Source organism: Rhinoraja longicauda, chromosome 2 (assembly GCF_053455715.1).
Source record: "Rhinoraja longicauda isolate Sanriku21f chromosome 2, sRhiLon1.1, whole genome shotgun sequence".
In the NCBI taxonomy this organism is placed as follows: domain Eukaryota; kingdom Metazoa; phylum Chordata; class Chondrichthyes; order Rajiformes; family Arhynchobatidae; genus Rhinoraja; species Rhinoraja longicauda.
The window spans coordinates 3,171,417-3,185,121 of NC_135954.1; the positions used below are offsets into that span (position 1 = coordinate 3,171,417).

A 13,705-nucleotide genomic window follows, 5' to 3' on the forward strand; every position below is an offset into this window, starting at 1 on the left:
GATAAGATCTCCCTCCTCTCATCCTTCTAAATTCCAGTGTATACAAGCCTAGACGCTCCAGTCTTTCAACATGTGGTTGCAAGCGGACAGGCGGGGAGAGGGAGAGAATCAAACCGCAGTCAGACTTTGTATTTTTATTTTTTTAAATAAAAATCTGAAGTTGAGCATTGAATAAATTAATATTTGATTAGTGTTTGTCGGCACTGGGCCTGTACTCACTGGAGTTTAGAAGGTTGAGGGGGGACCTCATTGAAACTTACAGAATAGTGAGCGGCCTGGATAGAGTGGATGTGGAGAGGATGTTTCCACTAGTGGGAGAGTCTAGGACTAGAATAGTTCCTTTATTGTCATTGTAACATGAGCCATGTACAACGAAATTGTAAAATGTCAGCCAGTCAGTGCACCATTCAAACATTTCTAAAAGCTAACGATACATACAAGGTAAAATATTTTAAAAAAGATAAACAACTAAAATAAATATCATGAAAATAGCACGCATAAACACCCAACCCTACATCCTTCTGTCGATTTCACAGTCTCTTATTATGTATCGCCCCTGCGTTCCTTGGCGGCTACATTTAGTGCCTTTATAGCAGTGGGGTAAAAACTATTTTTAAGTCTGTTTGTCCTTGTCCTTGTAGATCTGTACCGTCTGCCTGACGGTAACAGTTCAAACAGGGAGTGTCCGGGGTGGGAAATGTCCTTTATAATACTCTGGGATTTTTTGATGCAGCGGGAACTGTGTAAGTCCTCCAAGGTAAGTAGAGGGCAGCCGACAATCCTCTGGGCGTTGTCAATGGCCCTCTGGAGCGCTTTCCTCTGAGCCGCTGTGCAGCTGGTGTACCATACGCATACACAGTATGTTAGGATGCTCTCAATGTAGCACCGATAAAAGGACAACAGCAGTCTCTGAGTGATGTTATTCTTCCTGAGCACCCTGAGACTAGAGGACATACCCTCTAAATAAAAGCTCGTTCTTTTAGGAAGGAGATGAGGAGGAATTTCTTTAGTCAGAGGGTGGTGAATCTGTGGGATTCTTTGCCACAGACGGCTGTGGAGGTCAAGTCAGTGGATATATTTAAGGCAGAGATAGATAGATTCTTGATTGGTACGAGTGTCAGGGGTTATGGGGAGAAGGCAGAAGAATGGGGTTAGGAGGGAGAGATAGATCAGCCATGATTGAATGGCGGAGTAGACTTGATGGGCCGAATGGCCTAATTCTGCTCCTATCACAGATGAACTTATTTGTTTAATACGAAGTCTAGATTTGTTCATCTGTATTTGTGGAATTCTCTGCCACAGAAGGCAGTGGAGGCCAATTCACTGGATGGATTTAAAAAAGAGTTAGATAGAGCTCTAGGGGCTAGTGGAATCACGGGGTATGGGGAGAAGGCAGACACGGGTTACTGATTGTGGATGATCAGCCACGATCACAATGAATGGCGGTGCTGGCTCGAAGGGCCGAATGGCCTCCTCCCGCACCTGTTTTCTATGTAATGGTGTACATGGTTGATCGGCAATCTTGTAATATTCTTTCTTCTGCGCTGATCATTTGAAGGATATCTTTGAAAAGGTGAATAAAGCTTATGAATACTTGTGTACCAAATCGGCCAAGTCGGTGGAAGGGCCTGATCCTGAGAACATCATCCTTATCTTGAAAGCACAGAGCATCCTCTTCAACAGATACAAAGCAGGTGAGGTGACGTCCATCAGAAATGGTAATGGACTGGTCCCAAAGACCAAATATGAGGGCACCTCTCTATTTCTTGGTTGTAAAATTATATTTAAATGGTGCACAGCATTCCCATCCATCACACAAACCAAATCCTCTTCTATTGAGTAGGAAGGAACTGCAGATGCTGGTTTAAACCAAAGATAGACACAAAACTCTGGAGTACAGGCAGCATCTCTGGAGAGAAGGAATGGGTGACGTTTCGGGTCGAGACGTCTGAAGAAGGGTTTCCACCTGAAACGTCACCTATCCATGTTCTCCACAGATGCTGCCTGACCCGCTGAGTTACTCCAGCACTCTGTGAAACGTCACCTATCCATGTTCTCCAGAGATGCTGCCTGACCCGCTGAGTTACTCCAGCACTCTGTGAAACGTCCCCTATCCATGTTCTCCACAGATGCTGCCTGACCCGCTGAGTTACTCCAGCACTCTGTGAAACGTCACCTATCCATGTTCTCCACAGATGCTGCCTGACCCGCTGAGTTACTCCAGCACTCTGTGAAACGTCACCTATCCATGTTCTCCAGAGATGCTGCCTGACCCGCTGAGTTACTCCTTGCTCTGGAGTTTATTTTAGTAGAGTGTGTAAATAGGCTCACCATTTGGCCCACCAAGCCCATGCTGACCATCGATCACCCGTACACCCAATTCTATCAAACACTCCAGGGATAATTTACAGACGTAATCTACACGTCTTTGTAGTGTGGGAGGAAACCGGAGCAGCCGGTGAAAACCCAGGCGGGTCACGGGGAGAAGGTACAAACTCCGTACAGACAGCACCCGTGGTCGGGATGGAACCCGGGTCTCTGGCGCTGTGAGACAGCGACTGTGCTACTCTTGGACAGGCGGTGGTTTGCTGCGCTTGGATGTTGTTGCAACGTTTTGCACTTCGCAATCTTTTCCCGTTTTTAATTGTTCTAACTATTGTTCAAATTTCCCTCACAGACCTGGAGCCCTACAAATACGCAGGATACCCAATGTTGATCAAGACTATTACGATGGAGACGTTGGACGATAAAATGTTCTCCAAGGTGTCCTTGCTGCCTGCTTCCACCGAGCTGGCCTTCCACACTGTCAACTGCTCAGCACTCAACGCTGAGGAGCTTCGCAGAGAGAACGGGATAGAGGTAACTGATGTGTGACAGTGCCAGTGGTACAAGGCCAGTCCCCCAATAGGCCCACAGATCACAACCATCTATCAGATAGCTCCTCTGTCCCTCCCTTCCCCTCCTCCTTCCCAGATCTCCCTCTATCTTCCTGTCTCCACCTATATCCTTCCTTTGTCCCACCCCCGACATCAGTCTGAAGAAGGGTCTCGACCCGAAACGTCACCCATTCCTTCTCTCCCGAGATGCTGCCTGACCTGCTGAGTTACTCCAGCATTTTGTGAATAAATCGATTTGTACCAGCATCTGCAGTTATTTTCTTATACAACCATCTATCACACAGGTACATGGATAGGGACAGTGTAGGGGAAAAAACTGCAGATGCTGGTTTATATCGAAGGTAGACACAAAATGCTTGAGAAGCTCAGCGGGACAGGCAGCATCTCTGGAGAGAAGGAATGGGTGCCGTTTCAATAGACAATTGGTGCAGGAGGAGGCCATTTGGCCCTTCGAGCCAGCACTGCCATTCACTGTGATCATAGCTGATCATCCACAATCAGTTGTCACTGTGACCGTTCTCCCTATGACCGCGTGGGTTTCCTCCGGGAGCTCTGGTTTCCTCCCACATCCCAAAGACGTGCGGGTTTATAGGTTAATTGGCCCGCTGTAAATTGCCTCTAGTGTGTAGGGAGAGGATGAGAAAGTGGGATAACCTCAAACTAGTGTGAATGGGTAGACACACAATAGACAATAGGTGCAGGAGGAGGCCATTCGGCCCTTCGAGCCAGCACCGCCATTCAATGTGATCATGGCTGATCATTCTCAATCAGTACCCCGTTCTTGCCTTCTCCCCATACCCCCTAACTCCGCTATCCTTAAGAGCTCTATTCACCGTGATCATGGCTGATTATCCACAATCAGTACCCCATTCCTGCCTTCTCCCCATATCTTTAAGAGCTCTATCTACCTCTCTCTTGAAAGCATCTAGAGAATTGGCCTCCACTGCCTTCTGAGGCAGAGAATTCCACAGATTCACAACTCTGACTGAAAAGGTTTTTCCTCATCTCTGTTCTAAATGGCCTACCCCTTATTCTTAAACTGTGGCCCCTGGTTCTGGACTCCCCCAACATCGGGAACATGTTTCCTGCCTCTAGCGTGTCCAATCCCTTAATAATATTATATGTTTCAATAAGATCCCCTCTGATCCTAAATTCCAGTGTATACAAGCCCAGTCGCTCCAGTATATCAACATACAACAGTCCTGCCAATTAACCTGGTGAAGCTGTGCTGCACTCCCTCAATAAGAATGTCCTTCCTCAAATTTGGAGACCAAAATTGCCCACAGTACTCCAGGTCTTTATACCAATACATTCGGGTCTGAGACCCTGCTTCAGGGGATGTGGCTGAACTTGCGTCCGGGAGAAGAGGAGAACTTCTTCAAAGTTGACATTCCTTCAGGAGAATTTGCAGTGGAGCACAAAAACGGTAGGGGAAAATAGTCTGAAGAAGGGTCTCGACCCGAAACGTCACCCATTCCTTCCCTCCAGAGATGCTAACCTGTTCTGCTGAGTTACGCCAGCATTTTGTGAACCCTGGACAGGACAGGCTTGGAGGGATATGGACCAAGCGCAGGCAGGTGGGACTAGTGTAGCTGGGACATTGTTGGCCGGTGTGGGCGAGTTGGGCCGAAGGGCTTGTTTCCACACTGTATCACTCTGTGACTCTATGAAGGGCCTGTTTCCACACTGTATCACTCTGTGACTCTATGAAGGGCCTGTTTCCACACTGTATCACTCTGTGACTCTATGAAGGGCCTGTTTCCACACTGTATCACTCTGTGACTCTATGAAGGGCCTGTTTCCACACTGTATCACTCTGTGACTCTATGAAGGGCCTGTTTCCACACTGTATCACGCTATGAAGGGCTTGTTTCCACACTGTATCACTCTGTGAGTCTATGAAGAGCCTGTTTCCACACTGTATCACTCTGTGACTCTATGAAGGGCTTGTTTCCACACTGTATCACTCTGTGACTCTATCCCTCTTTGAATCATGCAGTCTCCAGCCAACAATCCGGGCTTGAGTTCATCTATTACCGGCCCCCATTTGTCCTGATTTTTTTTTCTCTCTCGCTTATGGTTTCTCTTCTCCAACCCTCTGAAGAAGAATCCCAATCCTTAAAGTCACCTATCCATGTTCTCCAGAGATGTGCCTGACCTGCTGAGTTACTCCAGCACTCTGTGAAACGTCACCTATCCATGTTCTCCACAGATGCTGCCTGTCCCGCTGAGTTACTCCAGCACTCTGTGAAACGTCACCTATCCATGTTCTCCACAGATGCTGCCTGACCCGCATCCACTAGTGGGATAGTCTCGGATCTGAGGTCATAGCCTGATGTTCCTTTAAGAAAGAGATAAGGAGACACTTCTTTAATCAGAGGGTGGTAGAATCTGTGGAATTCAATGGATATTTTTAAGGCAGAGATAGATAGATTCTTGTATAGTTCGGATGTCAGGGATTATGGGGAGAAGGCAGGAGAATGGGGTTGAGAGGGAGAGACAGATCAGCCATGATTGAATGGCGGAGTAGACTCGATGTGATGGGGTGAATGATAAATTCTGCTCCAGAACCAGGGGCCACAGTCTAAGAATAAAGGGGAGGCCATTTAAAACTGAGGTGAGAAGAAGCTTTTTCACCCAGAGAGTTGTGAATTTGTGGAATTCTCTGCCACAGAGGGCAGTGGAGGCCAATTCACTGGATGAATTTAAAAGAGAGTTAGATAGAGCTCTAGGGGCTAGTGGAATCAAGGGATATGGGGAGAAGGCAGGCACAGGTTACTGATTGTGGATGGTCAGCCATGATCACACTGAATGGCGGTGCTGGCTCGAAGGGCCGAGTGGCCTCCTCCTGCACCTATTTTCTACGTTTCTATGTTCCTATCACTTGTGAAGGGCCCGATTCCACACTGTACGACTGCCTGCGTGTGAATTCTCTGAATGGCTGACTGTTTTCCAGGTGCTGCAAGATGGCTTTGCTCGCTGCGTGGCGGTGTTAACGAACTCCAGCAAGAAGGACGACATGGCCGTGCAGGTAAGGCGGGCGAGCGTGCGCTGGGCGGGGTTCACCGCGCGCTGCTGTCTGCCGTGACCGGCGTGGCACTAACCCCGGCCTCCACCCTGCTGCAGGTCTGCGGCCACATCTGCCAGTGCTACAGCGTTGCCGCACAGTTTGAGGAGTGCAGGGAGAAGATCACGGAGATGCCCACCATCATCAGAGACCTCTGCAGGCTGCTCTACTACGGCAAGGTCGGTAATCTCTCGGCACCCCCGAGCGGGGTAGATCGCAACTCACACGCACAACGCTGGAGTAGACAATAGACAATAGACAATAGGAGGCCATTCGGCCCTTCGAGCCAGCACCGCCATTCAATGTGATCTTGGCTGATCATTACTCCGGCATTTTGTGTCTACCTTCAGTTTAAACCAGCATCTGCAGTTCCTTCCTACTCAAGGGTTTAAACCGAAGACAGACACAAAACGGTGGTGAATCTGTGAAATTATTTGCCACAGAAGACCGTGGAGGCAAAGTCAGTGGATATATTTAAAGCAGAGATGGATAGATTCTTGATTTAGACAATAGACAATAGACAATAGGTGCAGGAGTACGCCATTCGACCCTTCGAGCCACTGTGGTCATGGCTGATCATTCACAATCAGTACCCCGTTCCTGCCTTCTCCCCATACCCCCTGACTCCGCTATCCTTAAGAGCTCTATCTCGCTCTCTCTTGAATGCATTCAGAGAATTGGCCTCCACTGCCTTCTGAGGCAGAGAATTCCACAGATTCACAAGTCTCTGACTGAAAAAGTTTTTCCTCATCTCCATTCTAAATGGCCTACCCCTTATTCTTAAACTGTGGCCCCTTGTTCTGGACTCCCCCAACATTGGGAACATGTTTCCTGCCTCTAACGTGTCCAACCCCTTAATAATTTTATACGTTTCGATAAGATCCCCTCTCATCCTTCTAAATTCCAGTGTATACAAGCCTAGTCGCTCCAGTCTTTCAACATATGATAGTCCCGCCATTCCTGGATTTAACCTAGTAAACCTACGCTGCACGCCCTCAATAGCAAGAATATCCTTCCTCAAATTTGGAGACCAAAACTGCGCACAGTACTCCAGGTGCGGTCTCACTAGGGCCCTGTACAACTGCAGAAGGACCTCTTTGCTCCTATACTCAACTCCTCTTGTTATGAAGGCCAACATTCCATTGGCTTTCTTCACTGCCTGCTGTACCTGCATGCTTCCTTTCAGTGACTGATGCACTAGGACACCCAGATCTCGTTGTACGTCCCCTGTTCCTAACTTGGCACCATTCAGATAATGCTCTGCCTTCCTATTCTTCCCACCAAAGTGGATAACCTCACACTTATCCACATTAAACGGCATCTGCCATGCATCCGCCCACTCACACAACCTGTCCAAGTCACCCTGCAACCTCATAGCATCTTCCTCACAGTTCATACTGCCACCCAGCTTTGTATCATCTGCAAATTTGCTAATGGTACTTTTAATCCCTTCGTCCAAGTCATTAATGTATATTGTAAATAGCTGCGATCCCAGCACCGAGCCTTGCGGTACCCCACTAGTCACTGCCTGCCATTCTGAAAGGGACCCATTTATCCCCACTCTTTGCTTTCTGTCTGGCTGCCAATTTTCTATCCATGTCAGTACCCTACCTCCAATACCATGTGCTCTAATTTTGCCATTCTGAAAGTCAAGGTACACCACATCCACCGGCTCTCCCCTGTCAATGTTTATACCCCCATGACACAAGGGTTACTTGTGGAGTTGCAATAAACCATCATTGATCAATGTCTCTGTAACCTCTGTAGGATGGCGTTAATGTGCGGGGATCGCTGGGCCGACAGGGCCTGTTTCCGCGCTGTATCTGTGAACTATAACGGGCTCAGGTCCCTCCTGGCCCTCGGTCGTCTCCGCTGCACGCGCTGATGTTCCCCGTGCGCATCTTTTCCAGACGTTACCGCGGACGGCAATGCTGGCGGTGGAGTGCGTGGGTTCCTTCGCTGTGGATTACTGGCTACAGACTCACTTATTCCAAGCTGGCATTTTGTGGCATCTCCTCGTCTACCTCTTCAACTACGATTACACACTGGAGGAGAGTGGCATTCAGAAGTCTGAGGAAACCAATCAGCAGGTAATTAGGAGTCTGAAGAAGGGGCCTCGACCCCAAACGTCACCCAGTCCCTCCGTCCGGAGTTGCTGCCTGTCCCGCTCAGTCACTGCGGTTTTTTGTGTCGATCTTCTGTTTTATTTAGACGTGCTGACACTCCAAAGACGTGCAGGTAAGGAGGTTAATTGGCTGGGCAAATGTAAAAATTGTCTCTAGTGTGTGTAGGATAGTGTTAGTGTGCGGGGATCGCTGGACTCGGTGGGCAGAAGGGCCTGTTTCCGTGCTGTATCTCTAAATCTAAATCTAAAATGTAAAAATCGAAATATATTTCAAACAATCTTTGATGAGATCAATTGTTCTGTTTCTTCAAACAGGAGGTGTCGAACAGTCTGGCTAAATTCTGCGTAACTGCCCTGAGTCGATTGGGCGGTTATTTGTCAGAGGAGAAGGCCACACCAGAAAACCCCACCATCAGGAAATGCTTGGCTGCATTGTTATCTCCGTTCGTCTCCAGAAGGCTTGCCCAAGACGGCCCGGCAGAGGTGATCTTCCGTTGATTTGTTCTTTGCAGCCAGTGTACATTTTGTTCAGCGTGATTTTATAAATTTGCCCGAATTTATTACACCGATCAGCCGAAACATCATGACCACTGACAGGCGAAGTGAATAACATTGATTATCTTGTTACAATGGCACCTGTCAAGGGGTGGGATATAATAGGCAGCAAGTGAACAGTCAGTTCTTGAAGTTGATGTGTTGGATGCAGGAGAAATGGGCAGGAGTAAAGACCTGAGCGACCTTGACAAGGGCCAAATTGTTATGGCCAGACGACTGGGTCAGAGCATCTCTGAAACGGCAAGGCTTGTGGGGTGCTCCCGGTCAGCAGTGGTGAGTATCTACCGACAGTGGTGCGAGGAGGGACAAACCACAAACCGGCGACAGACAGGGTGTTGGGCGCCCAAGGCTCATCGATGCGCGAGGGCAACGAAGGCTATCCCGTCTGGTCCGAACCGACAGAAGGTCGACTGTGGCACAAGTCACAGAAAATGTTAATGGTGGTCACGGGAGGAATGTGTCACAATACACAGTGCATCGCACCCTGCTGCGTATGGGGCTGCACACGGAGGACCAACAGCATATTAGGCAGGTGGTCATAATGTTTTGGCTGATCGGTGTATGTGCCCTTTGTCCAGCGCCCCTGCCGTCGCCAACTCCCTCCACGTCTCTGGTTCCCGGTCGTCGGGGGGGAGCAGGGGCCCTGCTCGGTGGGCTTCCCTCCCTGGGCTGGTCCCCAGTTCCGTGGCAGCTCACCAGGACTTTCTGGAAACATAGAAAGCATAACAAAATAAGTGCAGGAGGAGGCCATTTGGCCCTTCAAGCCAGCACCGCCATTCATTGTGATCATGGCTGATCATCCACAATCAGTAACCTGTGCCTGCCTTCTCCCCATATCCCTTGATTCCACTAGCCCCTAGAGCTCTATCTAACTCTCTCTTAAATTCATCCAGTGAATTGGCCTCCACTGCCCTCTGTGGCAGAGAATTCCACAGATTCACAACTCTCTGGGTGAAAAAGTTTTCTACCGTTTACAGTTTAGTTTATTGTCATGTGTACCGAGGTACAGGGAAAAGCTTTTGTTGCGCGCTGACCAGGATGGAAGGTGATAAAGTTCAGTCACCTTCCTCTTTGTTCACCCTGCGGTCGGGGCTGTTAAACCCTCCGCTGCAATACAATACAATACCTTTATTGTCATTGTACAAGTACAACGAGATTAAGAATGCCACTTCCATATTGATTGCTATAAAATAAATTAATAAATCACCGCGAAAACGAAAACGACAAAGGGGGGGGGGAATGAGGAAACAAGGTAAAGTGCATAAAAAGGTTCATGCAGTGGTCAGTTGTGCCAGATGACCCTGGGGGGCAGAGGCAGATCATGGTGGGCAGATCAGCAGGTCCAATTCAGAGCAGCTGTTCCTTAGTCTGGAGGTGCGGGCGTAGAAGGCCTTGTACCGTCTGCCAGATGGGAGGGGTTCAAACAGACGGTGGCACGTGTGTGTGGGGTCCTTGTAGATGCTGGTGGCTTTCCTGAGGCAGCGTGTGTTGAGAAATGTCCTCCAGGGCTGGTAGCTGTGTCCCAATGATCCACTGCGCTCTGCAGACGAGCCGCTGAAGTGCTCTCCTGTCCGCTGGCGTGCAGCTGAGATACCGCACAGAGATAGACAATAGACAATAGGTGCAGGAGGAGGCCATTCGACCCTTCGAGCCAGCACCGCCATTCAATGTGATCATGGCTGATCATTCACAATCAGTACCCCGTTCCTGCCTTCTCCCCATACCCCCTGACTCCGCTATCCTTAAGAGCTCTATCTAGCTCTCTCTTGAATGCATTCAGAGAATTGGCCTCCACTGCCTTCTGAGGCAGAGAATTCCACAGATTCACAACTCTGTGACTGAAAAAGTTTTTCCTCAGCTCCGTTCTAAATGGCCTACCCCTTATTCTTAAACTGTGGCCCCTGGTTCTGGACTCCCCCAACATTGGGAACATGTTTCCTGCCTCTAACGTGTCCAACCCCTTAATAATCTTATACGTTTCGATAAGATCTCCTCTCATCCTTCTAAATTCCAGTGTATACAAGCCTAGTCGCTCCAGTCTTTCAACGTATGATAGTCCCGCCATTCCGTATGATAAGCTGTATATCCTAAGGACGTGCTTCATTTTTTAAACCAGATCCTCAAAATGCTGAACAGCAACACGGAGAACCCGTACTTAATCTGGAGCAACGGCACCCGTGCGGAGCTGCTGGAGTTCCTGTTGGCACAGCAGGAGAGCATGATCAGGCGGGTAAGCTCACGTTCAAACCTCTCCCTGCCCCTGCTGGCTCGAAGGGCTGAATGGCCTACTTCTGCACCTATTGTCTAGTGGCCACAATAGGTGCAGGAGGAAGCCATTCGGCCTTCGAGCAAGCGCCGCCATTCACCGTGATCATGGCTGATCATTCACAATCAGTACCCCGTTCCTGCCTTCTCCCCATACCCCCTGACTCCGCTATCCTTAAGAGCTCTATCTAGCTCTCTCTTGAGAATCAGCCTCCACTGCCTTCTGAGGCAGAGAATTCCACAGATTCACAACCCTCTGGGTGAAAAAGTTTTTCCTCATCTCTGTTCTAAATGGCCGACCCCTTATTCTTAAACTGTGGCCCCTGGTTCTGGACTCCCCCAACATTGGGAACATGTTTCCTGCCTCGAGCGTGTCCAATCCCTCCGTGCCGCAGTGAACAGTTCTTACCCAGGAGCAGCGGGTAGAGCTGCTGCCTCACAACGCTGGAGACCCGGGTTCGATCCCGACCACGGGCGCTGTCTGTACGGAGTTTGTACGTTCTCCCCGTGACCTGCGTGGGTTTTCTCCAAGATCTTTGGTTTCGTCCCACGCGTTTCGGGTCACCCTCTCCTTCTGTCCAGAGATGCTGCCTGACCCACTGAGTTACTCCAGCATCTTGTGTCTACCTCCAAAAGTAACTTAGTTTAGTTTAGAGATACAGCATGGAAACAGGCCCTTCGACCCACTGAGTCGACCAGCGATCACTAGCACTATCACTACGCAGTAAGGCCAATTAACCGACAAACCTGCATGTCTTTGGAGTGTTGGGGGAATCTGAAGCACCCGGGTAAAACCCACGCAGTTCACAGGGAGAGCCTGCAAACTCCGTACAGGCCACACCTGTAGTCAGATTTCCCCATCTACACTAGTCTCACCTGCCTGCATTTGGCCCGTATCCCTCTAAACCTTTCATGTTCCTTTCCCTTTAGACGTTAGAGATGAGGTGCGTAAACAGGCCCTTTGCCCCAGCGAGCCCAGGCCGACCAGCGATCTCCCCCTACACCGCCATTATCCAGCACACTAGGGACAATTTACAATTTTTATGAAAGGCAGTTAACCTGCAAACCTGTACATCTTTGGGGTTTTTTAATATCAAAAAATGTATTTAATTATTAAAAATAATATTTACAATGCAATCAAACAAAGCAGAGCCCACCCACCATAAAACAAGACACACAAATATACTGAATGAACTGCTATACAACTACATTACACTCCTTGTCAACGATACATCCACCCCCTGCGGTGCCCAGCGGTCCCGGAAATCCCCCAGGGTGCCCGTGGGCAGCGCGCGCGCGGTCCCTCTCCAACACCACTCGGGCGCGGACGGACATAACCCCGGAAAAGGGGTAGGCAGCCGGCTCGGGCAGAGCCCTCTACCGCCTGGCGTCGTGACTCACGGATGGCCAGCTTGGCCAGGCCCAGGAGCAAACCCAACCAGGACATCCTCGGCCCTGCTGCCCTCTCCCCCCCCTTAACGCGCAGATAGACGCACATCTGTACGTCTTGGTGGCGTGGGAGGAATCTAGAGCACTGAAAGAAAATCCAGACGGTCACGGGGAGAACGTACAAACCAAAGATACTAGAGGAACAAGATGGACCACTCAGTTGAAATCGCCTATACTGAAGTGTAGTACGCAAAGGAGCATAACGTCCGCCATTTTAGTAAGCAAAACCCGTAACGTCCGCCATTTTAGTAAGCCGTTCGCTCTGCCTCTCGCAGTGTAATCAGTGTTTTGGGGGAACAGTATGTGTGATGATACCATTAAAATGCAGAATATATCTCATCTATCAATTCACAGATTTTTGTTATTTTTCTTTTTAAATGTTTCTGCAAGTTTCTGCCTACTAAAATGGCGCCGTGACCTACTACGGTTTTTAGGGTCGAGTGGTCTTTCTTGCTCCTCTAGTATCTTTGGTGCAAACGTTGGTACAGACAAGCGCCCGTGGTCATGATGGAAGCCGGGTGGGTCCCTGGCGCTGTGATGCAGCGACTCTGCCGCTGCGCCCCCGTGCCGCCACTCACTCCAGCACTTTTATTTCCTCAAGGGGGACTGTGATAAGGACTACGGTGCGGAGTTTGTTTTCAGCGAACACGCCAAGGAGCTGATTGTCGGCGAGATCTTTGTCCGGGTCTACAATGAACAGCCAGCATTCCCCTTGGAGGTAAGATCCCACCATCACGCCTCTCAAGTCAAGTCACGTTTATTTGTCACATGCACATACATGATGTGCAGTGAAATGAAAGTGGCAATGCCTGCGGATTGTGCACAAAAAAGAATTACAGTTACAGCATATAAATAAAAGTTAATACAGAGAAGACAAAAATTTAGTCCCTGGAGTTATAATAGTTAACAGTCCTGATGGCCTGTGGGAAGAAACTCCGTCTCATCCTCTCTGTTTTCACAGCGTGACAGCGGAGGCGTTTGCCTGATCGTAGCAGCTGGAACAGTCCGTTGCTGGGGTGGTAGGGGTTTCCCCCATAATGTTGCTTGCTCTGGATCTGCACCTCCTGATGTATAGGTCCTGCAGGGGGGCGAGTGTAGTTCCCATGGTGCGTCCAGCCGAACACACTACTCTCTGCAGGGCCATCCTGTCCTGGGCAGAGCTGTTCCCAAACCAGACTGTGATGTTGCCAGACAGGATGCTCTCTACAGCCCCAGAGTAGAAGCACTGAAGGATCCTCAGAGACACTCTGAATTTCCTCAGCTGTAAAGGCGCTCCTTTGCCTTACCCACCTTTGCCTTGCTCTGCCCATTTAAAAAAAATATATACAAATCCTTTTATTCAGTGGA

General features: G+C 49.2%; 1 protein-coding gene across 6 annotated transcripts in view; it reads left to right on the forward strand.

The window, feature by feature from the left end:
• The window catches only part of dnajc13 (dnaJ homolog subfamily C member 13), a 187,899-nt gene that overhangs the window by 132,653 nt on the left and 41,541 nt on the right, over window positions 1–13,705 (forward strand). For 5 of the 6 annotated variants that reach the window (XM_078413988.1, XM_078413962.1, XM_078413969.1 and 2 more), the window contains 8 exons: window positions 1,559–1,694; window positions 2,678–2,859; window positions 5,854–5,928; window positions 6,024–6,143; window positions 7,875–8,054; window positions 8,405–8,572; window positions 10,761–10,874; window positions 12,960–13,076. In XM_078413988.1, the coding sequence (XP_078270114.1) occupies window positions 1,559–1,694; window positions 2,678–2,859; window positions 5,854–5,928; window positions 6,024–6,143; window positions 7,875–8,054; window positions 8,405–8,572; window positions 10,761–10,874; window positions 12,960–13,076 (1,092 nt within the window). The remainder of the gene's footprint in view (window positions 1–1,558; window positions 1,695–2,677; window positions 2,860–5,853; window positions 5,929–6,023; window positions 6,144–7,874; window positions 8,055–8,404; window positions 8,573–10,760; window positions 10,875–12,959; window positions 13,077–13,705) is intronic. The other variant, XM_078413998.1, reaches the window with a different exon arrangement.